At 41.9% G+C, this 27,747-nt stretch overlaps 8 protein-coding genes across 17 annotated transcripts; 3 read left to right on the top strand and 5 right to left on the bottom strand.

Annotated features, from left to right (window-relative positions):
• Positions 1 to 137: 137 nt before the first annotated feature.
• On the bottom strand, positions 138 to 4,934 carry LOC108604532 (band 4.1-like protein 4B). 3 transcript variants are annotated; one of them, XM_017994046.2, is made up of 10 exons: positions 4,249 to 4,934; positions 3,847 to 3,994; positions 3,615 to 3,791; positions 2,442 to 3,477; positions 2,241 to 2,375; positions 1,991 to 2,110; positions 1,761 to 1,915; positions 1,526 to 1,695; positions 700 to 1,308; positions 139 to 547 (listed from the first exon to the last, which is right to left on the bottom strand). In XM_017994046.2, exons 1-10 carry the CDS (start codon positions 4,468 to 4,470, stop codon positions 389 to 391), a joined length of 2,931 nt encoding a protein of 976 aa, XP_017849535.1. In that variant the 5' UTR covers positions 4,471 to 4,934; the 3' UTR covers positions 139 to 388. The 3 variants fall into 3 exon arrangements, with proteins under 3 accessions (XP_017849536.1, XP_017849535.1, XP_017849537.1); XM_017994047.2 differs by lacking the exon at positions 1,991 to 2,110 and having other exon boundaries at positions 138 to 547; XM_017994048.2 differs by lacking the exon at positions 700 to 1,308 and having other exon boundaries at positions 141 to 547.
• A 222-nt stretch (positions 4,935 to 5,156) lies between these two features.
• Positions 5,157 to 5,933, bottom strand: LOC108602496. The gene has a single exon (XM_017990623.1). The coding sequence runs from the start codon at positions 5,923 to 5,925 to the stop codon at positions 5,179 to 5,181; it is 747 nt and encodes a 248-aa protein (XP_017846112.1). The 5' UTR covers positions 5,926 to 5,933; the 3' UTR covers positions 5,157 to 5,178.
• Positions 5,934 to 6,396: 463 nt separating this feature from the next.
• On the top strand, positions 6,397 to 7,582 carry LOC108604161. The gene has a single exon (XM_017993491.1). The coding sequence runs from the start codon at positions 6,433 to 6,435 to the stop codon at positions 7,567 to 7,569; it is 1,137 nt and encodes a 378-aa protein (XP_017848980.1). The 5' UTR covers positions 6,397 to 6,432; the 3' UTR covers positions 7,570 to 7,582.
• Positions 7,583 to 7,763: 181 nt separating this feature from the next.
• Positions 7,764 to 14,351, bottom strand: LOC108604159. Of its 3 annotated transcripts, XM_017993490.1 has the most exons (14): positions 14,224 to 14,351; positions 12,654 to 13,324; positions 12,351 to 12,596; positions 12,121 to 12,290; positions 11,695 to 12,066; positions 11,581 to 11,631; positions 11,455 to 11,511; positions 11,049 to 11,396; positions 10,846 to 10,993; positions 10,554 to 10,783; positions 10,179 to 10,500; positions 9,853 to 10,114; positions 9,563 to 9,683; positions 7,764 to 9,497 (listed from the first exon to the last, which is right to left on the bottom strand). In XM_017993490.1, the coding sequence occupies exons 2-14, from the start codon at positions 13,253 to 13,255 to the stop codon at positions 7,783 to 7,785; spliced, it is 4,644 nt and encodes a 1,547-aa protein (XP_017848979.1). In that variant the 5' UTR covers positions 13,256 to 13,324; positions 14,224 to 14,351; the 3' UTR covers positions 7,764 to 7,782. The 3 variants fall into 3 exon arrangements, with proteins under 3 accessions (XP_017848979.1, XP_017848977.1, XP_017848978.1); XM_017993488.1 differs by having other exon boundaries at positions 11,455 to 11,631; XM_017993489.1 differs by having other exon boundaries at positions 11,497 to 11,631.
• Positions 14,352 to 14,693: 342 nt separating this feature from the next.
• On the top strand, positions 14,694 to 16,065 carry LOC108604454 (50S ribosomal protein L1). Its single transcript, XM_017993934.1, has 3 exons — positions 14,694 to 14,955; positions 15,006 to 15,315; positions 15,372 to 16,065. Exons 1-3 carry the CDS (start codon positions 14,765 to 14,767, stop codon positions 15,939 to 15,941), a joined length of 1,071 nt encoding a protein of 356 aa, XP_017849423.1. The 5' UTR covers positions 14,694 to 14,764; the 3' UTR covers positions 15,942 to 16,065.
• A 33-nt stretch (positions 16,066 to 16,098) lies between these two features.
• Positions 16,099 to 17,303, bottom strand: LOC108604455 (GDP-fucose transporter 1). Its single transcript, XM_017993935.1, has 3 exons — positions 17,178 to 17,303; positions 16,382 to 17,105; positions 16,099 to 16,321 (listed from the first exon to the last, which is right to left on the bottom strand). Exons 1-3 carry the CDS (start codon positions 17,252 to 17,254, stop codon positions 16,109 to 16,111), a joined length of 1,014 nt encoding a protein of 337 aa, XP_017849424.1. The 5' UTR covers positions 17,255 to 17,303; the 3' UTR covers positions 16,099 to 16,108.
• A 101-nt stretch (positions 17,304 to 17,404) lies between these two features.
• On the bottom strand, positions 17,405 to 18,296 carry LOC108604456 (protein SGT1 homolog). The gene is made up of 2 exons (XM_017993936.1): positions 18,248 to 18,296; positions 17,405 to 18,169 (listed from the first exon to the last, which is right to left on the bottom strand). The coding sequence occupies exon 2, from the start codon at positions 18,142 to 18,144 to the stop codon at positions 17,602 to 17,604; it is 543 nt and encodes a 180-aa protein (XP_017849425.1). The 5' UTR covers positions 18,145 to 18,169; positions 18,248 to 18,296; the 3' UTR covers positions 17,405 to 17,601.
• Positions 18,297 to 18,565: 269 nt separating this feature from the next.
• LOC108604024 (protein kinase C) lies at positions 18,566 to 27,573 on the top strand. 6 transcript variants are annotated; one of them, XM_017993273.1, is made up of 11 exons: positions 18,566 to 18,835; positions 20,157 to 20,501; positions 20,561 to 20,754; positions 20,815 to 20,872; positions 20,946 to 21,058; positions 21,136 to 21,209; positions 21,793 to 21,824; positions 22,847 to 22,917; positions 22,981 to 24,187; positions 24,247 to 24,386; positions 24,442 to 27,573. In XM_017993273.1, the coding sequence occupies exons 2-11, from the start codon at positions 20,345 to 20,347 to the stop codon at positions 24,601 to 24,603; spliced, it is 2,208 nt and encodes a 735-aa protein (XP_017848762.1). In that variant the 5' UTR covers positions 18,566 to 18,835; positions 20,157 to 20,344; the 3' UTR covers positions 24,604 to 27,573. The 6 variants fall into 6 exon arrangements, with proteins under 6 accessions (XP_017848762.1, XP_017848757.1, XP_017848761.1 ...); XM_017993268.1 differs by having other exon boundaries at positions 20,815 to 20,890; XM_017993272.1 differs by lacking the exon at positions 18,566 to 18,835 and adding an exon at positions 19,458 to 19,521 and having other exon boundaries at positions 20,815 to 20,890.
• The last annotated feature ends 174 nt before the right edge of the window (positions 27,574 to 27,747 follow it).

The raw sequence follows: 27,747 nt of genomic DNA, 5'->3' as shown, positions 1-27,747 counted from the left end.
AATTGTTTTTAAAAATCCAGTCTATACACTTATGATTTAATTGGAATACATGCAAGTATTAAGTACATTGTTTTTGTTAAGCACAAAATTTACTCTCAATGCAGAGTACTTATAAATATAGTTTTTTGTATAAATGTATATAATATGTAAATAATTTAAGGCACATTTAATGGACAGTTTTAATTGTTAGTTTCGCTTGCGTTGTTTTTTTGATTGGACCTGCTCTTTCATTGTCATTTTACGTTGCGTTGCATTGCGTGTTGCATGGAATGCTTAAAAAATTGTTGTCTAAGGCTGTCTCATAGCTAATTATCAACTTATATATATAAATACGAACATTTAGTCTTAATATGTAAAAGTTTAGCTGCTCTTTAAGGTTAAACAATAATTACAACTGTGTTGTAATAACGGACTTGCGTATGATAGTTGGCTCACGTCCCTTGGGCGCTGAGACTACCTCGGAGGACACCAGCCAGGGTGAGACCATATCCTTGCTGTTGTTATTTGCAATGCGTGCGCTCTCCAGTTGATTATTGCTGCTATGTTTCTGTAAAGAGACACAAAATATAATTGTTAATGAATGTAGAAACAGTTTTGATAATTTTTTATGCGGTTAATAGTACGTGCATATTGAAATGATGATTAGTAGGCAAGACAAAAGATAAAAGACAGACAGTGCAAGGCCTAAGTAATTCAAACCTTTTCACTAAACGGCGCATCGACTTCGCTCTGCTGTTGTTGTTGTTGATGATGATGTTGTTGCTGCTGCTGATGATGATGAGTACTGCGCTGTGCCTCCAAACGCTCTTGCTCATTGAGCGTGGAGAAGAGCAAAGTGCCCGCACTGGGCGTAGACGCTGCTGCTGTTGTTGTTGCTGTTGTTAAAGTTGCTGCGGTAGCTATTGCTGTTGTCTTTGCCTCTGTTTTTGAGTTATTGTTTATGATGTTGTTAATGAATATTTCATTAATGAGTATTTCGGCCGCCGAGGCATTGCTCAGCAAAGGTGTTGTAGAGCTGCTGCTGCTGCTGGTTGTTGCCGTTGCTGTAGTCAGCTCATTGGCAGTGCTTGGCGCGCTTATGTTGGTCACACTGCTGGCCATGCAATTGTTGCTGTTATTGTTTATTGACGTTGGCAGCGAAGATGGCGGCGTTGGTGGCCCATTATAGCCCGACACAAATGTGGCATTGCTAAAGGGCGAGCTGTTGCTGGCACGCGCAATGTGTGTGCTTGAGCTGCTAGCAGCGCTGCTGCCACTGCCGCTGCTTGGCTTCTGTTCCGGTATGCTGAGCGTTAGTTTATCGCCGCCCTGTTTGTACGTTTACAAAAAAGGCACAAGCAAACACGCACAAACAAACAATAACAATAAGCAAGCACAATTAAACATAAGGTGTATGTATATGTGTGTGTGAGTGCAGACAACGTATGTAAATGTAAATAAAAAGTAAACGTACAGAAAACAAAAATTATAGCATGAAATAAGTGCAAGGCGTGGGTTGAACTGGTTTATAGACTGATTTACTTACCACAGATATATAGGTGGCATTCAGGGAATCCGGTCCATCGCTGTGAGCCTGATTGCTGCCACAGATGTTGCTGCTGTTGTTGTTATTCAATTGCTGCGCGGCAGGCACAAACATTTGATTGGTCAGCTTGGCGTTGCCGCCGCCAGCACCGAGCTCCTCTTCCACGCGCGCTATAAATGCGGCAAGCATAACTTGGCTATATGCTATATATACATATATATAGTAAGAGACTTACCCTTTAGTATATTGCACTTAATGTTGCCGGGCGGCAGCGCACTGGCGCCCACATTGGCCAGCTTTACCTGATTGTTGGGCTTTTCATTTGCATTGGACAATCGCTTTAGCGTCTCTGTGTTGTGATCCATGTCAAAGGTCTTGTTGATAGTTACCCTAATTGTTATAAACAAACAGAAATTGAGTTTAATAATTGTTAGTTCAGTTTTAGTTGTATATTATTTACGCTACCTGATACTGTTAGCATCATTAATGGCTTCATTTGCAAGCACTGATGGGGATGGATCTTTAACAATGGACTTAAGTAATGAATCTAGCTCTTTATCTTTATCCGATAAGCCGCTCCTAACACTGCACAATGATACAGACATACAAACAGACATATATACATAGCAGAGACAAATGCATGGGTATTAGTCAAATATATATATTAAGCAATTACAACAAATAATACGCAAATGCATAAAGTAAATAAACCCACCTGAGCTGACCCGAGCTAATGGAGGCTTTACCAAAGCTTCCATGATGCGAGTTGGCTGCACTTCTAAATGGATTCGTTTCATCAAAGTTCTTAGTGGCATTTGGGGAATAAGGCGGCGTGTACTCCGGTTCCAATCTGCAGCAAAAACAAACAAATATTTATAATAGTTTGTTAAATGTGTTTGTTAAGAAGTGCGCTTACTTTACAGACAGTCCCGCAGCTTTGCCAATGGACCCTATTTTGCTATAGGCTGGATCATCGTTACTAAAGTTGGATTTAAGTGAATTGCGTCCCAGCGAGGCACAAGTGGCTGCTGCTGCCTGCGAGGATGAGCTAATGGATACGCTGCATGCAGCATCTGGTTCAATAATGGCCGAGCTCTGTATGACAGTTAGCACCGAAGGCGAAGGCGTAACGCTGCTGAACTGATCCGTGGAAATGAGCGAATCGAAAACATCATTATTATTCTCAGCTGGAGCAACAATAGATGTATTCGTGGCTTGCGAGGCAGCAGCTGCTGCTGCAGCGGCAGCCGCAGCACGTGCATTTACACTAGCAACAGCAGCAGCCGCGGATTCCTTCTGACGTTCGCGCAACAAATGCGATTGACGACTGGCAAAACGTTGCGAAGGACGACGCTCAAACTGCACGGTACGGCGAGCGCGACTCTGCTGCGTGGTCTGGAACTCAGTGCGTCCAGAGTAACGGAAGCGAGAGCCCATGCGGAAAAAGTTCTGACGCGCCGAGGGCCCCTTTACAGGCGCTCTTAAACGGAAGAAGGTATGATGCTCCACGGCGCATTTCCACAAGTGCTTGCAAGCCTTTTCGTTGTACAGACGAAACACAAAAGTGTGCTCCTGTTCGCGGCCTTCGTCATCGTCTTCAATAACAATGAGCGTTAGCTTTTTCTTCTTGAAATCCAATTTACTTATTTTGGGCCAGAAGAATAGGCCAATCTTCTGATCGCGCTCAAATACAAGTATGCCCGTGGGCGTCAAGCCTAGATGATACTCGCAGCTATCCTTGCCCAGCACCGTATGCATGTCTACGCCGTACATATCCAGCCACTTGGCTTTGTTTAGAAATGCCATTTCAGCTTGAGCTGGCGTTAGACCACGACATGTCTTGTACTCCTCCAGAATGGCAATCTCCAAGTCCTCGGTTTGCTCAGGCACAAAACGAAACTCGGAGACGGTGGCTGCCGAATGCACCTGATCATCGTAGTCACCGAGCTCAGCTGCCATTGAATAAAAAATTAATTCATTATTAAAAGAACATAACAATAGAAGTGTCTTAAAAGTTGTCAACAATGCAGAAAGGTCATTAAGCTCTCAGAGCTTGCATTGTGTTAACTTTTTGCTGAGAAACACGTACACTGCAAAGCCAAAGCGCAAAGTTCGGCGGATTTGTCATCCGGACAGTCTAGACGACCTTCAAGCAAATCTTGCTTCAGTTGCAAGAAGAACAAATAACGCGTCAGCTCTTCACGCAGCGTATTCGGCTCCGATGAATAAAATTTAACCTTTAAACGGAATGTATACGGTGGTCCAACTGCAATACAATATTAGGTTTAGAAAAAAGTTTATGAAAAACGCAATATACTTACTTTTAACTTGTTTTTTAATGGGCTTGGTGGGATCTAGCCAGTGCTTGACATGATTGGCATCCATGAACTGCAAGCCAAAGTAATCCTTTTCAATGATATCCAAGGCATAAAACACTTGCTCGTAGAGATAGCTGCCAAGTGCTTTTTTCTATAAGAAATTAATGCAAATTAATATGCATGTATGTGTATGAGTGTATTTGGCATGCAAAAGCATCTGAGTTGGCCCTGAAACCAATCACGTTTGTTTGTTTGTTTGTGAACGATCAGCAATTAATTTACTGTTTATATCAGCCAAGGTATGTCTAAAGCAAACAACAACAAAATACAAACCCACGCCAACCCTTCTCGTTCTCCTTCTACTCTCAACACATGCCCGCTTGGCGTATGTAATTCTAGACTTACCGATAATTCGATGGAAAGGTCAGTATTGTCCAGCAGTATAACACGGCAGTCGATTTTGTTCTTGTTTACTACAATGCGTTGGGGCTTAATCTGTGACCCGCTGCTGCTTGCAATTACGGCACCGCCGACGCCGCCACCACCAACGTTGCCGCCTCCCCGCGCGTTGCTCGCATTATCCGCATAGTTGTTGCGCACCTTGCGACGACTTAGAAAACGCAGCATTTTTCGATTCGCCTCGTTCTATGCGTTGTCGTTTTGGATTGTCTTTTGTTAGCTATGGTTTTGTTGCCAACACCGCAGCAGCAGCGCCAAGGCAGCGTATTGCACCAATAATTCACCTGTGTGCTCACGTCTTCGGCGTCTGGGAAAAAGCGCAGACATCAAGACCACAGACCACCACACACACACAAACGCAGCACTACCACTCACACGTACACGCAATAAACCAACACACAACACCAATACTAATGCAGGTGAACTGCAACTTGTTCTTTCACTATAGAGACACAAAACAATGCACGCCCCCCGTTGGCTTGGCTATACAAAAAAATTAATAAGCTTGGGCTTCCACTGTCCGCTTGGATATTTTTCACTTAAACATATATAAATTTATCAAACATAGTTGCGGTGTCCTCTTTTTGCACATAAAACAAGTCCGTTCACGTTCGCGTTTTGTTTTTTTTTTTATTATACTGACTGTGTGAATGACAGTGAGTTGGCTGAAAAGATTTTCAAGCAAGTATCATCCACGAAATTCTTGTGCGAGCAAGATAGCAAACTAAGAGTGTGCAGCAACTGACAAGCTTTACCAACACTAAATAAATAAAATTATTTTTAAATCTGAGCGCCAAACTATACTTGCGGCACCTTATCGTTATCTAATTACATGTGTTTTAAAAAAGATAATGTTTTTGTTGCCGAGTCATTTATTTAAAAACAATTTACACGCTGGCTATAAAGAGCGTTACTCATTTGGGTAACTACAAGTTCGCTGCACTGCTCGGCTTGGCTTAATTGCTGCTGCGCCACATGACGTATACGTGACACTAAGAGACTAACATTATGCATAGCCTGAGCCAGGCCCTGATTGAGCCTGCTCATGCCTTCCAAGATGCAGTTACTGCCGCCCATAAAAGCAAAGTTCAATGGTGACATATCTGATCCTTGACACAGTGCAGGCAACTGTGAAATTTGTTCCACAAAACTCTGTGCTGTGTTCAACATGCTGCGCCCGTTATCACGCAGCAGTAAAATAGAGTTATCTAGTGGTGCAGTACAAACGTTCAGCTGTCGCGATACATCCTCGGTAAAGTCTATTACATTCCAGGCAGGATTACAGTCAGGATTACCCAAGAACACCTGATTGGTCTGATCGATTTGTTGATTCAGCTGTGCCATACCCAAGGAATTTATGTTTACTATATTTCGCTGCAGCTCAGACAGCAAACGCTGGACAGCTTCCTCCAGCTGTGTGGTGCCTATAGCCCCCGCATCCACGGCCATGCTAGCAAAGTTGTCCGCAACTAGTCCAATAGGACCTAATAAGGCTTCAGTGGTCGTCTCGGTGTCGGTAATGGTTTCTGTGCTTTCATATATTTCTATCTGCGCATTTGATTTGATGATAGTTCCTGCCAGCAGCAATAGGCTCAAGCTCCACATTCCAATTGTTTTACTCATGTTGCTGAAAAATCTTTAACTAACTGCGATGCTGTTGGGCTGTCGTATATATAGAAGTGACTGTTTGTTTTGTCATTGAACTGATAACAAAAAGACACGCGCTGTACATAATTTTTGCATTCAAATAATTAAATTATTTATGAATAACTACTACGGTTCTTTGTAACTTACGTGCGTAGTTGTTGACCAAAAATGTTACAAGATTGTAATCTTTAGGAAACAAAATTGTGAGAAGCCCAGCAATTTGCTTGTTTTTTTTTTTTGCAATACTTATATAATAGAGCTAAAATGTTATAATACATTCAAGTCCAGATTAAGAAACTTTAATTGTGTATTACCTGACGATAAATATAAACAAGATTAGCCGCATCTAATCGTACTATTTTTGCACTTAGTGTGGTCAGCGATAATGCCATAATAAACATAGTCATAGATAATGAAATTGGTCAATGGGATATTTTGGCCTAAAGCGTTAAATAGTTGAATTTATTTAGTTGTGGCAGCAACATGTGGAAATTGAAGCTACTTAGCTGTTTGCTCTTGATGCTGGGCAGCGTTAAGGCGCACCAAGAGCTAAGCGATCTCTTGAATCAGCAGCAAAAGGATTTGGATTTGTCTCAGGCTGAAGTAGAGGCACTGCGTCCGTTCTATGCAGAGCTACAAAAGCAGCATGATTACCTATACAGTCTGCAATTGCAACAGAGCGATGGAGGCGATAAATTGCAGCTCGAGCAGCAGCTGGACGCTAGTTATATGCAAGCCTTTGAGCACTTTCAGGCGCAATATGTAGGCAAAGAGTCAAGCATAGTATATGATACAACGCTGCCCAGCTTGGAGGAGTTGCTAGAGCCACCTAGTGCAGAATTGAGTAAGCAGCAGCAATTGGAGCTGCTGGACTTACAGGATATACTGCAGGATGTGCTGGATGAATCACAGCTGGGCATACAGCAGTTGGTGAAGCGTGCAACAGAGCTGGAGGTGCAGCTAATAAAACTCAACAAGCCCAAGATTGTTACAGCTGCTATTGCTGGCCTCCAGACCATGTGGTATATATGGGGGCGTGCCTCGCGTGCTGCCTACTGCAGCTACTCGCATGTGCCGCAGTTCAAAGAGGCATTGGACTCCGTCAATGGCGGCGTCGATTGCTACAAGCACACGATGAATATGATTCTGCGCATACAAAACGAAACTGTTGCGTCTGTCAAGGAGATCAAACAGCATGTGCGTGGCTTAGTCAAGGTCTACAAGAAGATTGCAGCCAAGCGCACAATAATGGGCAAAATTCTAACGGGCACTTTGAATTTCTTCACCGCACTGCGACGTGTGCATGACATCATAGCCGTGGGCATTGATGGCTACGATAAGATACAGAATGAGCTACCGCAGGCTGTGCTCAAAACCAAGAATTGTGCTGAAGATTTAGTGCTGAGCATACCACAAATGGTGGAAACGGCGCAGAATCTAACAATCTGCATTACCTTTGTGGACAAGGATCACCCGGATTATGAGTTTATGAAGCCGGAGCCACAGCGCTATTGGCATACAGGCGAGCAGCCAGCCAAGATAGCCCATGAGAATGTTGAGCTGGACTGGAATGCGGAGCTAGAGGCAGAACCTGAAGATGATTATATAGATCATCGGTAAACTCTGTTATATTTCGACACTTAAATAAATAAAATATTAATTTAAATCAATTGTTATGGCATTTTTATCTATCATATCGCACTGGTTAAAACAGTTGCGCATAGAAGTATGTTGACTTTCAAAATAAATATTTCGTTAGTTGGGTTTAGTGTTCGCATTGGCAAATTGGGTGCTGACTAGTTAAAGGGCTTAAAGTTAAACTTTCACTAGGGACTAGACATCGCTCTCCTTCAGCTGACGCACGTATTGCTCACTGAGGGATTTGTTGAGGCCATCAAAGCTGCCCACATGGCTGGCAGCTTGTGGTGAGCTCTGTGACTTGTAGACGCTGCTGCTGCTGGGCGTGGATAAGGGACGATTGGTGGCCAGCAGCTGCGGCACAGCTATGACATCTGCCATCAACGTTCGACGACACAAGGCGGACAAGGCGCTGCCAGTGGGCGAGGGAGCTGGAGCAGGCTCCTTGTGCTTTTTACCTGCGCGCCGCAGCTTGGAGGCGAGTGTAGCAAAGCCAAGACGACTAGAGATGCGACCGGAGCGACTTACACTTCTAGGCAAACTGTCATAAGCGCTGGAATTGCTGACACTCTCCTGATCTGTATTGCTGGCCTCTAGCTGCTGTTGCTCCTTGGCGCTGCCGACCATGCTGCCCGCGCTGACGCTCTTGTGCAGCTGCACTGCATCGGGCAGCGTACTAGGAGTCAGTGGCTCCTGTCTAGGTGTTACTGGCGCACTTTGCAGAAACTGCGCGCGTGCCTGTTGCAAGCGTAAGGCGCGTTCGCTTAGGGGCGTGGCAGGTCGCTCCGCTGGCGGAAACTCAAACTGTTTGGGCTTGGTGGGTGTGAGCAGTGGCTTGCCCTTGACCTCCAGCTTGCGTTGTATGCGCGGCAGCGTATTGTCCTGTTTGTTGGGCAGCACCAGCGGCGCAGGTGTATAGGGTGTGGGCGTAGTTCTGCCCACGGTAGAGCCAGAGTTGGTCTTGGCTATCTTATGCTCCAGCTTGTGGTTAACTGTGGCGCTATGTGACTTATGCAACGAGTTCTTCTTGTAAAGCTGCGCACGACGCGGCGGCGGTAAGACTGGCGCGAACTGGCGCTTGCTCAAGGCCAGGCACTGCATGCTGTCGCTGGCCAAAGGCGGACGCACTGCAGCGCAAGCTCTAGGCACACTATCGCTGCTTTGTGTGCGACGCAGTGTGGCCTTCGCCTGTAACGGCTTCAGCCGCTCAAGGCTGATGGACTTGTATGAACGGCGCGCTGGTTGCGTCGCTACCGCTTTTAGTGCCTGTGACTCCTTAAAGCTCACCGAAGGACTCTCCAGCTCCTTCTCTATCAACGCCATGCCCACATTGGGTTCTTGTATTGTTGTAAACAACTTGCGCTTCGTCTTGACAAACACATTCGCATTCGTATTGTAGTTGAGCGTATGTTTCTCTGGCAGCGGCGGCGGCACAAAGCTCATGGCAATGCTCTGGCTCTCCTCTATGGGTTCGCCCGGCTTCACCTTCAGCGAACTGCATATGATGTCCTCCGCCTCCAGGCTCCGCGGCTGTGTGCTGGCGCTCAAGCGAAAATCATCGTCCAACGAACGCTGCTTGAGTCGGAAATTCTTGCGCCGCTGCCGCCGCGGTAATTCCACCACAATTTGTGTTTCCGCATCGCTGCTATCGCTCTCCGTCTTGCTGTTCTGCCTGGAGCCCAGCTTGCGCAGACGCTGCTTCTTTTTGGCCGCATTCGAGATGCTGAAGCGGCACAACGTGCCTGTCGTGGTGCTGGTTTCTGTTTCATGTTCCAGCGAGGGCGACGCTGGACTGTGCTCCGCCAGCGTTAGCTGATCGCAGACGTCACTGCATAGCAGCTGCACGCCATCGTCGCTTGTTATATTTATATCCGGCACTATTTCACGTGGATACCGATTGCAGCCGCCCTCTGTAATAAGGATTTACACCAGGATTAGTTAGATGATATGAATTGCAACTACTTGGGGCACTTACGTATGCTTAGCTTGAGATGAAGCAAAGTCTCATGCAGTCCTTGCAGTTCCTCCATGTAGGCAGTGTTGCGATCCTGCATGGTCTCTTGGCAACAAGCTTCGTCCAATGGTGAACGCTGGCTCTGCAAAGAGGAAACAAATGTAAAAACAGGCAGCCAAAGAATCAGATCAGCATAATTAAAATCTCTTTCCTATCAATTTATGTTCATTCGTCATTATTTTGCAATTACAATGCGTATAAATATTATATTATTATATTATATATTATTGATGGAATTTTGGTTAGCTCACCAGCTCTGCCAGTCGTCCTAGTTCGGTCTGCACATCCGAAACAGCATTAAGCACGCTGGCCTTCATCAAATTATTTGTATAATACGGATATATGCTGCGTATACTTAACAAAGTAGCTTGACAATCGCGCATAGCGACATGTTCGAACATATCTGGCGAGGCAGTGCGCAATTGACCAAAGAGCTCATCGGCACGTTTCAGTGCACCCAGTAAAGGCGCCAAGTTGGTGTGGGACTCAAAGCTTTGCACGCGACGTGAATTGCTGGCGGGGATTAGCAACAAAAATGTAAATATTAAGGCAAACTTTTTATAGATAGTAAACCTACACATAGTCGTTGCACTGCACCTCCTCGTACTTGTAGATGGGCGTCTGTTGTTCCACGAGCGTGTGAGCGGTGACCAGCGGCGAGGCAGTGTCATGTATATGCTCCTCCACTTCCACCATGACAGCCTCGGGTTCATCGTATTTCTTGAACTCATGCTCGCCCGTACGGCTGCAGTTTTCCATATCCTGCACCTCATTGACATCGTTGAGCGACAGCGAGGAGGCCTGCTGCGAAATGGCCAAAGCTTGAGCCTGCATAGCACTAGGCGCAACGCTGTCCAGCGATAAGGAACGACTCAGCGTGGGCGAGTGCTCGGCATTGGCTAAAATAAGAATCAGTTAACAGTTGATTTGTGGTAGGAATGTAAAGACTTACCCTTGTTGCATTCCTTGATGCGTCGCACATCGATGGGACAGTAGCCCGGATGCAGTAAAGCAAACGTGGATGCCTCTGGGCCAATGCCACGCGCCTTTTCCCATTCGTAGAGCTTGCGCGTAAATTTACGCGAGATGCCTTCGAATTTCATTACCTCACCAGCTGAGGTCTTGACCTCTATGTTCTTTGAACTATGATCCGGCGCCACTATAGCCTTCAGTCGAGACAAGCTGTTGGGTTAAACAAACATTAAGTTCATAATTTTATATGCTTGGCAAAGAGATTGACATACGGCTCCTTATCATGCGGCTTGTGCTTGTACCAACGATCATCATCGGAGCCACGACGCGTAGACTGTCCATGCTTGGAGCCACGCTTGATGGAATCATTGTCTGAGTTGGCGCCACCCGCAGGCGCACATTTGAGCCGATTCCATTGCTCTAGAAATTGTATGTAGTTAGCATTAGCTTATAGTACGGTTTCTCTTTCACTTACCCAATTTCTTTTGAAACTTTTCAGGCAAATCCTTTTGATCCGGCAGTGAGCATAAGCCCTGACCTTCCAGCTTCAGGGCGCCGGAACTCCATAAATTCCAATCAATTTTAGGTTTCAAATCACCGCCACTTAGACTCTTTGCCGTGGGACTGCAAGCAGGCTCAGTATAGCAGCTGGAGCTGGCATTGGAGCTTTGCTGCTTGGCGCGCCATTTGTGCAGCTTTTTCTTAAACTGCGGCGTTAAATTCTGTTCCAACTGCTCCGTGGACATGAGCTCGCTGTGCAGCAGCTGCGTGGGTGAATGCTCCTCGCTGCTGCGCTTGCCACCACTGCCGCTTAGTTTGAGGCCTGTCAATCAGAGTTATCAATACTTAAGTTCTTTATAGTGTGCGGCGGGTTTACTCACTGCGATTGCAGGAATTATTACGCTCAAAGTCACGCTGCTTACGCTTGAATTCCGTATCTAGTTTGAGTAGTAGAAGTTGATAACGTTGAAATATCTCATCTTCATTCTGTGCGCTGAAAGGCTTACAATTTGGCGTTGTGGGCTCCGAGAAATCGCCGCTGGACAAATCCTCGCTCTCTGTTAAAATAGAATTTTTGATTAATTATTCTCTTAGACTTTCACTCTTTTCATTGTACTTACCAAACTCTCCAAAGAAATCCGAATGCCTGGAGGGACTGCTAGGCACAGATGAATTGCCGGGTGAGCTGACATGCCGCATGCGTGGCAGCGTTTGACTGGCATCCTTGGGACTCTTGAGCGGCGAATGCAACTGCGGCAAATCACTACAAACCTGATTAAGATTCAATGGACTGGGCGGGAACTTGTTGCGACGACTGCAAGTTTGCTTTATGTCCGCCACATGATCCTCGGGCAGCACTTCAAAGTCGGAGAAAGCCTTCGAGCGACGCAAAGATTTGTTGGAAGCAGACTTACTGGGCAGCATGGCCTTAACGCTCTCCAGTCGCTCATCTGTGGGCAGCTCATGGGTGTCGCTCTTGGCCGATTGTCGTCCTGATTAAGAGAAAAAGTTAGAGCTGGACGCTAGTCATTGTGATAAACATTTACGCGAAGCTGTACGACTGCCTGCCTCCAGTTGTAGCTCATCCATGGAGCTGGCTGAGCTTATAGTGCCTGGCGTGCCGCCCGTTTCACTCATAAAGTGTCCCGATGAGGAGCTAATAATGCTGTCTGCCGAGCTGCTACCGCCGGCGGTGTTAATGGGCACCTTCAAGTATCTATTGGAGACAGCTATAGCTATATAGAGTGAACTGATTAATGCAGCGCAGGCGGCTTACCTTTCAACCTCTAGATTGAGCGGAAACAAGGCGCCCGCTTCTGGAGCACTGCTGGGCGGCACATTGGCGCGCTCCCATTTGAAAGCTGCCTTGACTTTCGTCCACTTGGACACTTTGGATTTGTTGTCGCTGTATGTGCTCTGTCGACGCAACAGATATGGTCGCGAGCTGGGCTTAAGCTGACGTTCACCTTTGAGATACATGTGTATCTCTTCCTCCATCATGGATTTGCTGCGCTCGCGTATGCTGAGAAATTAAAGATTATCTATATAAAGTTTATATACTTCATGGTTATATAGCTACCGCTTAAATTTGCTGGGCTTGCTAGCTGGCACGATCTCTGTACCCATCAGCGATTCCAGCCAGGTGAGCGAATGCTCCAGCTCAAATTCCGCATCTGCAGTGCTGCTGTTTTTAACTGTTGCCGCAGGCGCTACTAGAGCAGGGGCGACAGCTGCTGCGCCCTCCAGCTGCAGCTCCTCCTCCTCCTCCTCCTCATTGTCTGTAATGGTGGCCAGCTTTTGCTCCAGCAAGCCCTCCAGCAGCGCATACGTATGACTCAGCTGATCTATGGCCTCAATGGCAGAGTTGAGACGTTGCTTGAGCGGCTCTATGGTGCCACGATCGGCTCTATAGGGCTGACAGAAGAAGCAGCTATGCTTGCCATGCTCACACACGGGCAAATCCTTTGCCTCGCACTGCTTGGGTGAGGCGGAGAGATTACGCGCACGCATGGCCACCGCAGGAAACTGAAATATATTCTCATCGGCGCGGCCACACATAGCGGGTGGTGCAGTAGGCAAGCTCTCATAGTGCAACGGATTGCGCTGCAATTTGTGGCGCGTGCGTCTGGGCTTGGGCGGTGGCATGCCCAACTGCGGCTGAGCGTTGCTGTTTACATTCATTTTTGCTCAACACTCACACAGACACTTTTGCATATGTAGAGGTATTGCTTTTGTTTGTTTACTTGGCCACTAGAGAGACGTACGCAAGACAAGCATATCCCACGAATTATTGAAATCAAAAAACAAAAAAAAAAGAGCACAAAAAATTTAAAAATTTGTTTATAAAAGAGGAAGACAAATGTGGAACGTCCGCCGCCACACACACACACACGCATACATGCGTTATATATATTTATTTCCATCTGTGTATGTGTGTGGTAATTTGAAATGCCTTGAAAGTGTAACGCTTAAAATAATTATGCGAAATAAACAATAAAAATATTTTGTGTGTGTGTGTGTGAAATACACAATATAAGCACGTTTCGTATTTTGCGGTTCCACATGTGCAAAAGTTTTGAAAATATTTCAAAAAATTATACATCTACATATATATTCCAAATTTATTGACGCGTGTGTAAACGTAACAAAAATCTTAGAATATCGAGTGCACTTTGTGTTTCAACAATCCAGCCACAACACAACACCAACAACAATAAACACAATAAAAACTATTTTTAAAATGCTGACACTCTTTTGTTTTGTAGCTGTTGTTGTTGTTGTTGTTGTTGTTTTGGTTTTGTTGTTGCTGCTGCCCTCCCGCATACATCTGGGACACAATTCCTTTTGTAGGTTACACGCAATTAATATTTCCAATTTATTGGATGGGGGAAGAACTCTTTGTATGGTAGCCAGAACTTGGGCGCACATCACGTCTATATCTTAATGGCCATTACTTTCACTTAGAGGCGTTCGTTTCGCCACTTTCAGCATGGAAATCTTGTATACACACACGCATAGACATATATGTACATATTTTTTAGCCCCCACACTATACACAGGCACAGTATGGCATAAACTAAACAAATAATTTTTGAAATTGCTTGAATTTAGTCGTTGAGTTTTGCATAAATTATAAAATAAATTATTACTTGCACTTTTGTTATGCATGAAGTCACCCCGCGCGCGTCTGCCTTCCCCGTTCTTCTGCACAATTGCTTTCTTATTTTATATATTCTGTATGTGAATTTTCGCGATTTTCACAGCCGCACGGTCTCGAGAACGTTATGTGTGCCGTTCGTTGGTCGAAGCTATTCTGAGCACAAAAAAATGCGCACGGCGAGCATTTGCCTTTGAGTTATTTGAGTATATTGAACTAATTTAAATTTGACAGAGAGCAATGCTCTTTAATAACCGATCTGTTGGTGTTATTTAAACGCCTTGGGTTATTTTGAAAATTGCATACATTTGTAACGTATTTTTGGACAAATGTCCCAACTGCAATTTGTAACTGTCATTTCTGTAGCGTGTCTTGGCTAAATTTCCCATTCGTACAATCGTTATTGTGCCGCGATAACTGCATGGCGAACTATTGCACTACTATCGAGTCACCGATAAGTTCTATCGAGCTGTTGTATTATGCAAAAGTTGTAGCTTAATTGTTTTTGTATTTAATTAAAACTTATCACAGAAATGTTGTCGCTTTTGTCGTCCATGCGGGCGCTTGCCGTGCGCCAACAGACAGGAGAAGCGCTCAGGTGTCTGCACCTTACAGCAGTCACGGAAGCAGCACGTAAAGGCACGCGCGAGAAGGCCCGCAAGAAAAAGGTTAAGGTGGAAGTGAAGAAGGTGGGATTCATACCTCACAATCAGCGGGATAAAAAGTAAGTGTGTTAGATATTTGTCATATACTTGCTTATGTTGTCACCCGTAGAATCAATGTGAAGCGTGCCGATAAGCATGTAGACGACTCCTGGAAACAGGTGCCCAAGGATGACGTTTACGTAGGCCGGTATTATCGCTGGCGTGTTTACTCGGTTGCCGAGGCTATACAATGTCATCGGGAGACACATCATCCAAGCATGTACAATGTGCCCAATGCCCCGCTGAATGTAGAAATTGAGTTAAATATGCAGGGCGAGAAAGCAACACGCTTTGTTGACAACTTCCAGCGCATGGCCATGATACCGCACAAGTTTCAGCATGGCGAGGATCGCAAAATCATCGTATTTACCAAGGGCAATGTAAGTGGCCACCAACTGAAAGAAAAGATTTAGTTAACTGACATATGCATTTGCAGGATGAAATAACGGAGGCACGTGCAGCCGGCGCCTCGTTAGTAGGCGGCGTGGAGCTGATTAAAGACATTACCAGCGGTGAGCTGCTGCTCTCCGACTATCAGTACATCCTGGCGCATCCAAATATATTAGCAGAGCTGGTGGCATTGCGTGGTTTGATGAAGCGCAAATTTCCCAATCCAAAAAGCGAAACTCTAGGTGCAAATCTAGCCGAGATGATAATGAAGTTTTCAAATGGCATTAGCTACGGCGCGACCAAGGACGAATATCAACAGAACTTTGGGCTGATAACCACAAGTGTGGGAACGCTTAACATGGATGCGCAACACTTGGAGGAAAATCTGCGCCATTTGCTGCAGGATGTCAACCAAATGCGACCCAAGCGCGATGGACTCTTTATAACGCGTGTACTCCTGAAGAGTCCGCCCAGCAGTGAACAGCTGAAGATAGATCCATTTCTCTATGTGCCGGAGAACTATGACAAAAGCGCAGCCAAAGTAACTAGAGGCGAGGCCAAAAAGAGAGAAGAGGCCGCTGAGGAGGCAGAGCAAGCAGCTGCGGCGGCAAATTAGTTGTTTTTTTAATTGTATATTAAAGTTTGTGCATTGACGTCAGAATACTTAAAAAACTTACAGCAATGGAACAGTAAAAAATGTTTGTTTAAGGATACAATCTTTGGCCTTATTGCTAATTTTATACGTATGCATTTTAAATATAAAAAATCTTGTCAAATTTGTATTCAGGCCTTTTGGGTGGCAGCGTTGCGCTGTTGATGGTGCTGCAGCATTTCCAGCTGCTTCACACGCGTGTAGGCGGCACTGGCTAGCAGCACAACCACATTAGAAGTCCACCATATGGACGAACGCACATCATTATAATACTGCGTGGCAATAACAGTCTGAGCGCAGGCCTTGGCGGTGCCGGAAATATTGTGCGTCAACGGTGAAGTAACCTGCAAAGCAAGAAAATCATTCTATCTAGTTGTGGAGTCGCTATAGTTGGGTCAACTTACCTTTATCTGCAGCGCAGTAACAAAGCCAATGGCAAAGCCACAAAAGCCGCTCAGTGTCAGGGCGGCCCAAAACCACATGGCACCCAAATGTTGATAGTTTATAACAGTCTTCAGCTCACCATTGAGCAAAATAAGCGGCAGGAATAGCACAATGGAGTACAGATTGTTGTAGTAGCTGAGCAGCCAGACTTCTTGGTTAACATGAGCCAGCGACTTTTTAGTTTGTATGGAGTACATGGCCAAAGCCAAAGAACTGAGCACGCCGAATATAGTTCCACGCCAGGAGAAGGCGGTAGTTAAGCTCTCCTGATCCACGCCCAGCCAAAAGCCCACCACAATGACTGCACAGCAGAGCATGCTCTTGAAGCTAGTGCGTTGGCGCAGTATAATATAAGTTAGGAGCACACTAAACACAGTGGTTAAGGAGCGTCCAATGTAGTAGAAAGCCACGGAAACATAAGTCAGCGACAAATTGTTGGCCGCTATCATTAATGTGTAGAGCACTGAGAGCGGCAGCAGCTTGCGAAAAGTGTCTATGTCAAGCGGATTACCCTCGGGAAAGGTAAATACGCTGGGGTACTTCTTGCTCAGGCGACTCATACCATAGCATATCAATGTGGAGACGACGCACTGGAACCAACTCATAAAGAGTGGTGCACCTAAATTGACGCTGTCGCTGCTTAGCAGATGTTTATTCACAAACACTGTTAATATTGAGGTAAACCTGGCAACAATTGCAACGTGTTAGTTTGGCTATATATAGAATGCATAAAATGAAAATTCAGTTTCTTTTTACCAATATAAAGCCACAACGAAGAATATTTTTAAATATTTATTAACCAGGCGGTTATGTTCGTCGAAATTTTGATACATTTTGTGCGCAATTTAAATTAATTCTATTAAAAACTATAAATTTGTGCGTTATTGCTGCTGCACCGCCGGTTGTCGATCAGCTGTTTACATTACAACTTCCCCACACACACTACTTTCCTCCCACCAACACATACACAACAACTGCTAATATTGTGAGCATGTCAAAAAAGGAAATTTTGTATTTAAAATGTTAATGTAATTACATATACTTTGCGATTTTATTTTTTTTCTTTGTGTATTTATTTTTGCATGTGTGTTTGTGTTTTTGTTATATTTAAATACATTTAAGTGTGTGCAACATGAATTTGTAATTCTTGTTTGTTTGTTGAGTATGTGTGTTTCTTTGTTTACTTGTCCCATTCACGGAACTCGGTGCCTTCCGGTGGCTTTATGGACACTTTCTCTTTGGACACTTCATTCCAGTTGGTGCTCAGCACAGTGCCACCAGATTCAGAGAATGATTTGTTCATGGCCTTCTGCACCTCGGGCGTGGATGAATTGTAGATCTTTTTGAATAGCTGATTAAGTGCCGCCTCCTCCTTGGCCTCCTTCTCATCAATTTTCTCCTCCTCGCTGACCAATTGATCCCAGTTCTTTCTTTGTTTCGGCACAGTTGCAACTGGAGCAGCTGCCTTTTGTTCAAGATTCTCCCAGCGGTCGCCTGTGGTTTTGGCCAATGTTATTTCTACTTTGGATGGATAAGCCTTGTGTGAGGAACGCTCTACCACAATCGGATGGAACAAATTTAGCAGCAGCTCATAGCCATCTGCCGTCATGTGTACTTTTTGCTCCTCAATTTTCACATCATAATTCTTTTCGGTTGCATTCTTGAGCAGCACTGTTATGACCACCTTGCTCTCCGATTGATACCAGTCGTGACGCACTGACATCCTTAGCTTCTGGGCTTGGTTAAAACTTAATAGAAAGTTGTAATATGTTGAATTATGGCAAATAAAGCAATACGGCGAAATATCTAGAAACAGTGTCGCAAACCTTAAACAGCTGTTTACTGTGTTAACTGTGTGGCCACCTGGCAACGAATATGGTCATACTGCAAAACGATTCCAATAGTTTAAGTCTTTACAATATTTCATAGTCTTAATAAACCTTATTTGTAATATAATCACCAATTGGTGGGATTACAGCAGCCAAATAATTTATTGTTCACTGCATGGGCGCCAATATTAAACTGAATTAGAATTAGAGTAGGCGATATTTTGAGCAACTCTTCGATGAAAAATCGAGCGAGCAAACGAGCGAGTACTCCAACAGTCGAGCCGCACACTGTCATCCACGACGTGACATAAAAAATAAGCGAAAGCATAAGACGATAAAAACTTTTATTTTTACTCTGGAATAAATCGTGCGCGCAATGAAATTCTATTGTCGAAAAATGTTACAAAGGGTGTTAATGTGAGAAAATTGTGAAAACACATTGCTATTGCCAAGCGAACGGGCTAAAAAATCATCTGCCTCTGAAATAATTTCCAGTTGAAATTGTGCAAAACAGGGTGTCCGTGTCCGTTTGCATTGCCATTGATGATATATACCAACAGTCGAAGAGCATTGTAAGAAGAAAAGGTAACAAATTGAGGTGTAAATGTCCAACGATTTCCCCGAAGGTCTAGGTCTGAGCCTTCTCTCTCTGCGTGTGTGTGTGTGTGAATGTGAGTGCGCTCTTTGAAATTTCTTTAACGCCCGAGACTCTCATTTTGCACAGCTGGCTCGCCATAATGCTCTCCAACTAGAGCTTAAGCTAATTTTGCAAATTGTTTAAAACTTTTCAAAACAACAAGAACAACTAGTTTTATAGCAACAAGCCGTAGGCAGTAAATTGTTTAATTCAATTGAAATTTGCGTATGAGTAAAATATTTTCTGAAGAAAATGTAAAGGCATGTTTTTCATTATATTTGGGTCATTTAAGTATTGCGCCTGTGCTGTCTCTATTTTATTCTATTTGCGCTCTCTCTTTTGCTCACTTTTTTTCTCCTTGACTGTGCACAAGTATTCAAGTGAAATACTGTTGATCTAAAGGTAATTGTAAAATTAACGCACTTGTCTACAATTGTCAAATTTACTTGTGCAATTTGCATTTGTTTGCCTTTTGTCTACATTCTCTATTTTCATTGCTTGTGCTGGAATTTCTGCTTGGGAATTTCTCGTGTGCCTATAAGACCAAATCGAGAGAGCGCGCGTGTGTGAGAGCAAGAGCGTAATATTGCTGCCTTGTGGGTGGTTGGATGAATGGTGTGGGGCTGGCGCAGAGGTATTAGGATTGCTTGTTATTCTTTCTTTGTTGTTTTATTTGTGAAAAATATCTGCTATGTATGCACTGTCCGATAAATATGTGCGAGTGTGTGCGCGTGTATGTTTATGAGTTGAAGGTAGTAAATACATAAAAAAAAGAAAAAAATTATTATTGTACTGTATGTATGAATAAGACTAATAAGTGTATGTAATAGCAAATCGTAACAACATTGTTAAGGGCAACTTTATTTTATCACAGTATACATACATACGCTATAATACGCAAGCATTTATTTACATATGTATGTATGCTTGTGTGTGTGTGTGTGCATTTTAGTATTTATCTCTTGTACGTTTCATAATTTGGTTCTCAATGCTGACTAACGCCAAATCTCAGCATTTTAACGCAAAACGGAAGTGCAATGTAGAAGAATTTCTGCTGTTGTTGTTGTGATTGGCCATTAAAAAAGAAATCGTTGTGTATGTGCGTGCGTGTGTGTGTGTATTGCTCCCATTTTCATCAATGTCAGTTCCGAGTGCGACCTTGAAATTCACTTGAGCGTATACGCAATACGCAGCATGTCAATGACCTAGAGTAATTTAACAAATCTTAGTTGACCAACAAACAAATTCAAGATGAATAAATTCTTACAGCACAACTCCGACCACCTAATACTAAAACAACAACAACTATTGGCAGTCACCCCACTGAGCGACACCGTCTACTAACCACCGCAGCTGCATTAACGGCGGCGTTGCCGACTTCTCCTGCCAAGATCCTGCTTAAAAGCAACAATACTAGATTAAACTCAGGCACAGGCTGTAACTGAATAACATAGAACATGATGTTTACGGGCAAACTGCAGATCAAGGTGTGCGAGGCTAGCGGCCTGCGTCCAACAGATTTTCAAAAACGTCATAATTTAACATTTGGCAAATTGGCCGATGAGCAACTCATTGATCCCTACGTGTCCATAGATGTCGACGAGAGTCATTTTGGTAAGCATAACATAATTAAACTCTAAACGCACCTATTAAATTATATTGCCCACCCACAGATCGCTCGACCACCAGACCAAAGACGTTCGATCCCGTTTGGAACGAACAGTTTGTGCACGATGTGACCAATGCGCGCAATATTAATCTAACTGTTTTTCATGATGCTGCACTGCCGCCAGATGACTTTGTTGCCAATTGCATTATACCATTTGAAGATCTAATGCAAAGTGAAACGGCTGTGCCAGATCTATGGGTATGGCTTGCTTTCGATAGTCACTTCCAGCTATTTTCTAATGCTCTTATTTAATTGCAGATAAACCTAGAGCCTCAGGGTAAAATTCATGTCATTATTGAACTTAAGAACCGCAATGGTAGGCAATCTCACTATGGTTAGTGTTTCATATTTTATCTGTAGCGCAATTGTAAACTGTTTAATATTCTTAGATCAAGCCAAGGCTGATGCTGAAGTCGAACAGACTGTGGCCGTCAACAAGGAGTTCAAAGAACGCGCTGGCTTTAATCGACGACGCGGTGCTATGCGTCGTCGTGTACATCAGGTAGACTATACAAATGCACTCTACTATTAACTTTGACTTTACTAAACCCATGATGTTGTATCTTTGTTGCTGTTTAGGTCAATGGGCACAAGTTCATGGCAACATTTTTACGCCAGCCAACCTTTTGTTCACATTGCCGCGAGTTTATTTGGTAAGTGATTTATATATGAACATACATATACCGTTAGCGTACTCATCTACAATGCCATTTTTGTAATACTTAAGTTGTAATTGCGGTGATTAATCCACATAAAAGAATTTAAATAAACATATGCATACATTCATTATTTTTTGGGATTTATACACACATGAAATTCACATACAACTTGGTATCTATACTTTATAATTTTTATGATTTCGGGCAATTTTTTATGTATTTTTTAACATATAAAGAAATTTTTTCGGTTGGCCACAGCGTTTTTTTAGTTTTTTAAGTTTATATAGTTTTTATTAATTTATAACTTGATTAACCATTTACCATATCATAACTGGGTGCTCTCTTATATGGCGCTTCGATCTAGCTCTGGGTTTGGTTTTCTCTCTCATCAGCTGCTTGCATCTTTCATGTTTACTTTTGGGGTTTTTGACACTGCGGTTTTTTTTTTGCATTTTAATTTTTGCTATCGCTCTCTCATCTTCATGAAAACACACACATTCATAAAAGCCACATCCAACTCACAGTTAAAAAAAAGAAAATATATGCAATAGCCATGGAATTTCTTGCCTTTTTACAGGGGAATTGGTAAACAAGGCTATCAATGTCAAGGTATGTGTTTTGCTTTAAATTAAAACAAAATCAGTTCAAACCCCACATAAAAGGGAATGCATCTAACAGACATGTAAACATGTCTGCTAAGTGCATAAAAAAATACATTAAAAATTATTATTATAATGATTCACTTGCATTTGCTCGTTTCGTTTCGTTCGTTCGTTTGTTGTTTGTCGTTGTTATTGTTGTTGTTCAGTTATGGTATAAATATTACATATATATATAAGCAAAGTTCCACTTTGATTTAAATCAACGTCGCTGCTGTCTTTTCTTGCTTCTCTATGCATTGTCCTAGCACCAAATCGGCATTATGATATTAAAAAAACAAAAATCATTGCATTGATCTCATCTTGTAACTGTGTTGCACATTGTCTTGCCTTCTCATACTAATATCTATTAAGTACTTAAACTATTCATATTTCAGATTTTTACAGAGATTATAAATGAATATCAAAGAAAAAGCTTAAAATTAAAATATCAAAGAATTCTTTTACTTTCTTTACGACAAGGTTTTGATTGATTAGAACAAGATCTTAATCGAGTGTTTTTTATTTGTTGATGCCAAAAAGAGTTTTAAATTAATGTACGTATAGTAGGAGCTAAAATCATAATATTTGGCAGGTTTTTCTACTTCTAATCGTCTTCTATTCTGAATGTTTTTTTCCTTTAACACTTACTTTGACAAAATTGCACGTCACAAGAAGCATTTACACACACCTACAAACGAACACCTGTGATTAAAACATTTTGTGTTGTACTAGTTAATAATAAAAACAGTTGAAAGCATAAGCAAACTAATTTTTTTTCTAAGCACAACAGCAACTACAATAACCCAAAAGAAAACAAACAATTATGCTATGTTATGTGAACAAAATTTAAGTGTGTCTAACCCAATGAATGTACAACAGTTGTAGATATGTAAATATATATTTCTTAAAAATATGCACAGCTTTTTATATACCAATGAAAGCCAGGCTAGAAGCTAATAATGATATATGTGAATTCTCATAATTTTCTAGTCTGCACCTTAGTTGTACATAAGAAATGTCATCTGTCTGTGGTCTCCAAATGTCCTGGCATGCGCGATGAGGTGAGTACTGAAAGTGAAATATAAGTTAAAGAAATGCATTAAAATGTTCTCTATGTTTTACAGCAAGCCAAAGTGGAGGTGGTGCCGGCTGGACAAAGGTTCAATGTCAATGTGCCGCATCGGTTCGTGGTGCACAGTTATAAGCGCTTTACATTCTGCGATCATTGCGGCTCCCTGCTCTATGGCCTGATCAAGCAAGGCCTGCAATGCGAAACCTGTTACATGAATGTGCATAAGCGTTGCCAGAAGAATGTGGCCAATACGTGCGGCATTAATACCAAGCAAATGGCTGAAATACTCAGCCAGCTGGGCATCTCGCCGGATAAGCAGGGCCAGCAGCCGCGTCGCTCCAAGTACTTGAGTCAGGCTGGCGGCGAGGATAACTATGCAGCCGCGCTATGTGGCGAGGGTGCTGACAATGCGGCCGGCACATCATTTCGCAGCGGTACTTTGTCAGCGGATAGCTTGGCCACGTCCACAACCACGCTAACCAGTGGCTATAATAGCAGCAGCTGCATGAGCCTCGTCGTTGGTGCTGGCGACTCACGTCCGGGCAAATGTTCGCTGCTGGACTTTAACTTTATCAAGGTGCTGGGCAAGGGATCGTTTGGCAAGGTCATGCTGGCCGAGAAGAAGGGCACCGATGAAATCTATGCCATCAAGGTGCTGAAGAAAGATGCCATCATACAGGACGACGATGTGGACTGTACAATGACCGAGAAGCGCATTCTGGCCTTGGCCGCCAATCATCCGTTCTTAACGGCACTGCACTCGTGCTTTCAAACACCCGATCGCTTGTTCTTTGTCATGGAATATGTGAACGGTGGCGATCTGATGTTTCAAATACAAAAGGCGCGACGCTTTGAGGCGTCACGCGCTGCATTTTATGCCGCCGAAGTTACGCTGGCATTGCAATTTCTGCATACCCATGGAGTTATCTATCGCGATTTGAAACTGGATAACATACTGCTCGACCAGGAGGGCCACTGTAAGCTCGCTGACTTTGGCATGTGCAAGGAGGGCATAATGAATGGCATGCTGACTACAACATTTTGCGGCACACCGGATTACATTGCACCGGAAATTCTCAAGGAGCAGGAATACGGCGCCTCGGTAGACTGGTGGGCGCTTGGTGTGCTCATGTATGAAATGATGGCCGGCCAGCCGCCGTTTGAGGCGGACAATGAGGATGAGCTATTCGATTCGATTATGCACGATGATGTGCTGTATCCAGTTTGGCTGTCCCGCGAAGCAGTGTCCATACTAAAAGGTAGAATGCTTGATTATGTCAGAACGTACAAAATATATTAAAACTATTTCTTTTGTTAGGTTTTCTCACCAAGAATCCTGAGCAGCGCTTGGGCTGTACTGGCGATGAAAATGAAATACGAAAACATCCGTTTTTCAATAAGCTGGACTGGAAGGAACTGGAGAAACGCAACATAAAGCCACCATTCCGACCAAAAATGGTAAGTATAGCCGTTGTCTATCGAACTTGATTTACTAACTTGATGTTTGTAATAGAAAAACCCACGCGATGCCAATAACTTTGATGCCGAGTTCACCAAAGAGGAGCCAGTACTCACACCAATTGGCAATGATGTTATACGCTGCATCAATCAGGATGAATTTGCTGGCTTCTCGTTTGTCAATCCCAAATTTGGGCCAGAGCGTAAAGTGTTTTAAGCCAGCTGAACAACGTTTTGGCGTACACCAAAAACATTTTTTCAAGAACACAAAACTTGCAACAGTCAAAATTTGTAACACAGAGGGGCAGCAGCAATTGTTTGCCAAGTTTTAAATTAGGTACAGAGACCTTGTTACCTATGCTATGCTATGCTCTTAGCTTATTCCTAGCCCTAGCTTAACTCTAGCACTTTTGAACTTTTGCTTCCGTTGAAGAGAATTCTTTATAATTTTACGAAAGCTTTATTGTTGTCTGTTTCGAGTTGTTGTCAATAATTTTTATTTCGTTTTAAGTTCATTGTTGGAATATACAAAAGCGTAGCTCTAAAGAACAAAAACAAAATCGAAATCGTATATAAACCTAATATGAAACAAGCATTAGGAGAAGACAAAAGTATTGCAAAGTAATGTATAGATAACAACAACAACAACAACAGACATTGCGTAGATTACGCACAGTGCCAATAAATCTATTGACTATAAATTGTATGCACTTACACACACAAAAACACGCACACACACACACACACACTATGATTAACACAAAATACTATTTATTATTGTTAGTTTGTTAATGCTTACGTTTCGTTTCCGTCTACTTATTAATTTTTTCTTGTGCCTGTTGCTCGTGTTAATGCTCAAAAATGTCCTTTTAAAGCTAGGCGCTAACTTTGCAGCTTTACGTACATTATAACCTATTCCAAATAGCATATTAGTGTGCTCTTCCAGTCAAAGCCCCTCTCACCATCCTACTTGCATCTAGTCAAATGTTATTTGTTGCAAATGCAGCGCCAGGCTTTTTTGTTGTTATTAGTTTTTTAACTTATTGAATGTGCCGAATCTCAAAGAAACATCCAACTAACACTTGTTGCCTATGCTTCTATGCGAATCTCAAGTGTAAACAATAGCCAATATGCACAAACACATACACACACATACAATTATGATAAACAAACATAAATGTGTATTTCAGCTACTGCACAATTTCTTCTCAAGTATTAAACCGATATTATTTTTATTTTATTTTTTTGTAAATTAACTTATTGTTAACAAGTTGAAAGCCAAAAACACATGCATACTAAGCTTAGCACAAAACAAAACCGTTTAACAAAAAAAGAAAAACATTTCTATATTTATTTATATACATACCTATTGTTTTATAACAAATACAAATAAAACAAAATGTGTTTAGCCATGTAAGTTGCAACAAACCAAAAAGCAAAATCTGCAAACATAACTATATACATACATATGTAACTATATAAATCGGCACCATACAATTTGTGTGTGTTCGAAAGAAACAGCGCTGATATATATATACATATAACCAAAGATAATAGAACAACGTAAACCTAAGATCAAATGCGGTTGGTCTAAGGCTGGTTGTTCTACAATCTTTGATATAACATATGCATTAATAGCGTTTAACTAGAGTATGTGAAGCAAGCAGTTAAAACTGTACAAAACAAATATATATATATGAAACTAATGAACAAAGTTATAGTACATAATAACATGGCATTACAACATGCGTATGTATATGTTGATTTTAAACAAAACCAAAGACTCAACAGAATTTTTTGAGCAAACCAATGCAAATCCATTTGCGACAACAGCCTTAAATGTTCAACAAAAAAATTGAGGCTCAGTTTCAACAAATGGTTTGTAAGTTTGCATTATTGTTTTGAACAACAAAAAAATGTTTAATTATATAATTATGTTCTTTCCGTTTGTTTGATAGCAATTACAAAATTGAACTTTTTAAATGTACTACACGATTTTTGTGCAGCATTTATAAGAGCACAAGAGAAACAAAACAAATAAAACAATATAGAATTGCCGTGTAACTAAGTTTGATAAATTTGTATGCAAAATGCTAAAGAAATTAGCAAATAATATAAATTAATAATAATAATTGAAATATGGCAGCATAGAAAAATTACTAACTGTAAGCAAACAATTGTTAACTAAAATGAAAATCCAACAAAAAAGAATTGTATGTAATGATAACAAAACAGATGTGTAATAATAATAATAATAATACTATATAAATATACTATGAAATAGCAAACCGAGCGCTAGTTAACCGCATCAATGTTAACCACAAGTATTCTCAACGCCGCATTTTATTAAAACAAAAAACACCCATACAGCCAGTACATAATTATTAAAAAATATTACACACATATACATATATAAAAAAAGAATTGTTAGGCATGCTTATGTAAATAATTACATACATAAATTGTAACGCATAAATCGGGAAAATACAACTCAAATATACATAAAAGCAAACATATTGATAAGTCCTTGAGCACCGTCTTCAACTCAATACAAATAACAAAAACTTTGTCTGCTTTTAAGTTTTCTCATATACATAAATGCATATACTGCAAATAAATTGGAAAATATAACTCAACATGGCTTTGCTTGGCTATATTTTCCATAAACTGTTACAAGCTGTTATGTGGCATGCCCCACAAAGCACATGCCACCACCTTTTTCATGTACCTATTGCAATTTAGATTCTATAAATAGAAAAATATAAATAAAAAACATTTTATGAAAGAAGCGTATTAAAATGCAAATCTAAAAAGCTGTTAACTGATATGATGCAGATCAGAAGATATATATATATATATTTACTCACTGGAAGATGCAAATGTATTTAAAACAAAAACAACAAACAAATTATATTGAAACAACAACCAACAACATAAATAATATTAACGTTAAGTTTAATGAGCAGGTAAATAAGCTACAAAAAAAAGTCAAAAGTCAACAGTTGATATGTTGTAAAAAAAAAGAAATTTAGACAAAACCAAAAATAAATACATGAATTAAGGCGAAGATAGTGAGTGTTATTCAAGATACTAATTGGTAACAAAGTGTGTATGAGGAAGAAAAGAAAAATAACCAAAGAACAAATTACATAAATTGATTTGTAATTTTAAGTGAAAATTTAATGAAAGAAAACTAATAAATAAATAAAGAGGTAACGACACCTATAAAAATGTACAAAACTGCTTTTCAATTTAAGTTTAACATAATATATTCAAATACTCTAGGGCGAGCGCACTTTTTAGTTATATTGGATGACAGTGTGCTGAGAGTGCACATGGCAGCCAAAACAGCAGAAGAAGA

The sequence above is a fragment of the Drosophila busckii genome, chromosome 3R, assembly GCF_011750605.1.
Source record: "Drosophila busckii strain San Diego stock center, stock number 13000-0081.31 chromosome 3R, ASM1175060v1, whole genome shotgun sequence".
Lineage (NCBI taxonomy): Eukaryota > Metazoa > Arthropoda > Insecta > Diptera > Drosophilidae > Drosophila > Drosophila busckii.
Note: the sequence above shows the minus strand (reverse complement) of the source record. Positions and strands in the feature narration are given on the sequence as shown.

Excerpts from the sequence above, each read along its gene's own strand:
- LOC108604532 (XM_017994046.2), bottom strand. The coding sequence starts at position 4,470 with ATGCTGCGTTTTCTAAGTCGTCGCAAGGTGCGCAACAACTATGCGGAT. Across the intron at positions 2,376-2,441 it reads GCTGCGGGACTGTCTGTAAA|ATTGGAACCGGAGTACACGC; the intron begins GTAAGCGCACTT and ends TTTTTGCTGCAG. Across the intron at positions 548-699 it reads ATGCGCCGTTTAGTGAAAAG|AAACATAGCAGCAATAATCA; the intron begins GTTTGAATTACT and ends GTCTCTTTACAG.
- LOC108602496 (XM_017990623.1), bottom strand. The coding sequence starts at position 5,925 with ATGAGTAAAACAATTGGAATGTGGAGCTTGAGCCTATTGCTGCTGGCA.
- LOC108604161 (XM_017993491.1), top strand. The coding sequence starts at position 6,433 with ATGTGGAAATTGAAGCTACTTAGCTGTTTGCTCTTGATGCTGGGCAGC.
- LOC108604159 (XM_017993488.1), bottom strand. The coding sequence starts at position 13,255 with ATGAATGTAAACAGCAACGCTCAGCCGCAGTTGGGCATGCCACCGCCC. Across the intron at positions 12,597-12,653 it reads AAGCCCAGCAAATTTAAGCG|CATACGCGAGCGCAGCAAAT; the intron begins GTAGCTATATAA and ends TTAATTTCTCAG. Across the intron at positions 11,397-11,454 it reads TAATAATTCCTGCAATCGCA|GCCTCAAACTAAGCGGCAGT; the intron begins GTGAGTAAACCC and ends TCTGATTGACAG.
- LOC108604454 (XM_017993934.1), top strand. The coding sequence starts at position 14,765 with ATGTTGTCGCTTTTGTCGTCCATGCGGGCGCTTGCCGTGCGCCAACAG. Across the intron at positions 14,956-15,005 it reads CACAATCAGCGGGATAAAAA|AATCAATGTGAAGCGTGCCG; the intron begins GTAAGTGTGTTA and ends TGTCACCCGTAG. Across the intron at positions 15,316-15,371 it reads TCGTATTTACCAAGGGCAAT|GATGAAATAACGGAGGCACG; the intron begins GTAAGTGGCCAC and ends ATGCATTTGCAG.
- LOC108604455 (XM_017993935.1), bottom strand. The coding sequence starts at position 17,254 with ATGTATCAAAATTTCGACGAACATAACCGCCTGGTTAATAAATATTTA. Across the intron at positions 17,106-17,177 it reads TTCGTTGTGGCTTTATATTG|GTTTACCTCAATATTAACAG; the intron begins GTAAAAAGAAAC and ends AATTGTTGCCAG. Across the intron at positions 16,322-16,381 it reads TTACTGCGCTGCAGATAAAG|GTTACTTCACCGTTGACGCA; the intron begins GTAAGTTGACCC and ends CTTGCTTTGCAG.
- LOC108604456 (XM_017993936.1), bottom strand. The coding sequence starts at position 18,144 with ATGTCAGTGCGTCACGACTGGTATCAATCGGAGAGCAAGGTGGTCATA.
- LOC108604024 (XM_017993268.1), top strand. The coding sequence starts at position 20,345 with ATGATGTTTACGGGCAAACTGCAGATCAAGGTGTGCGAGGCTAGCGGC. Across the intron at positions 20,502-20,560 it reads TGTCGACGAGAGTCATTTTG|ATCGCTCGACCACCAGACCA; the intron begins GTAAGCATAACA and ends GCCCACCCACAG. Across the intron at positions 24,387-24,441 it reads CACCATTCCGACCAAAAATG|AAAAACCCACGCGATGCCAA; the intron begins GTAAGTATAGCC and ends TGTTTGTAATAG.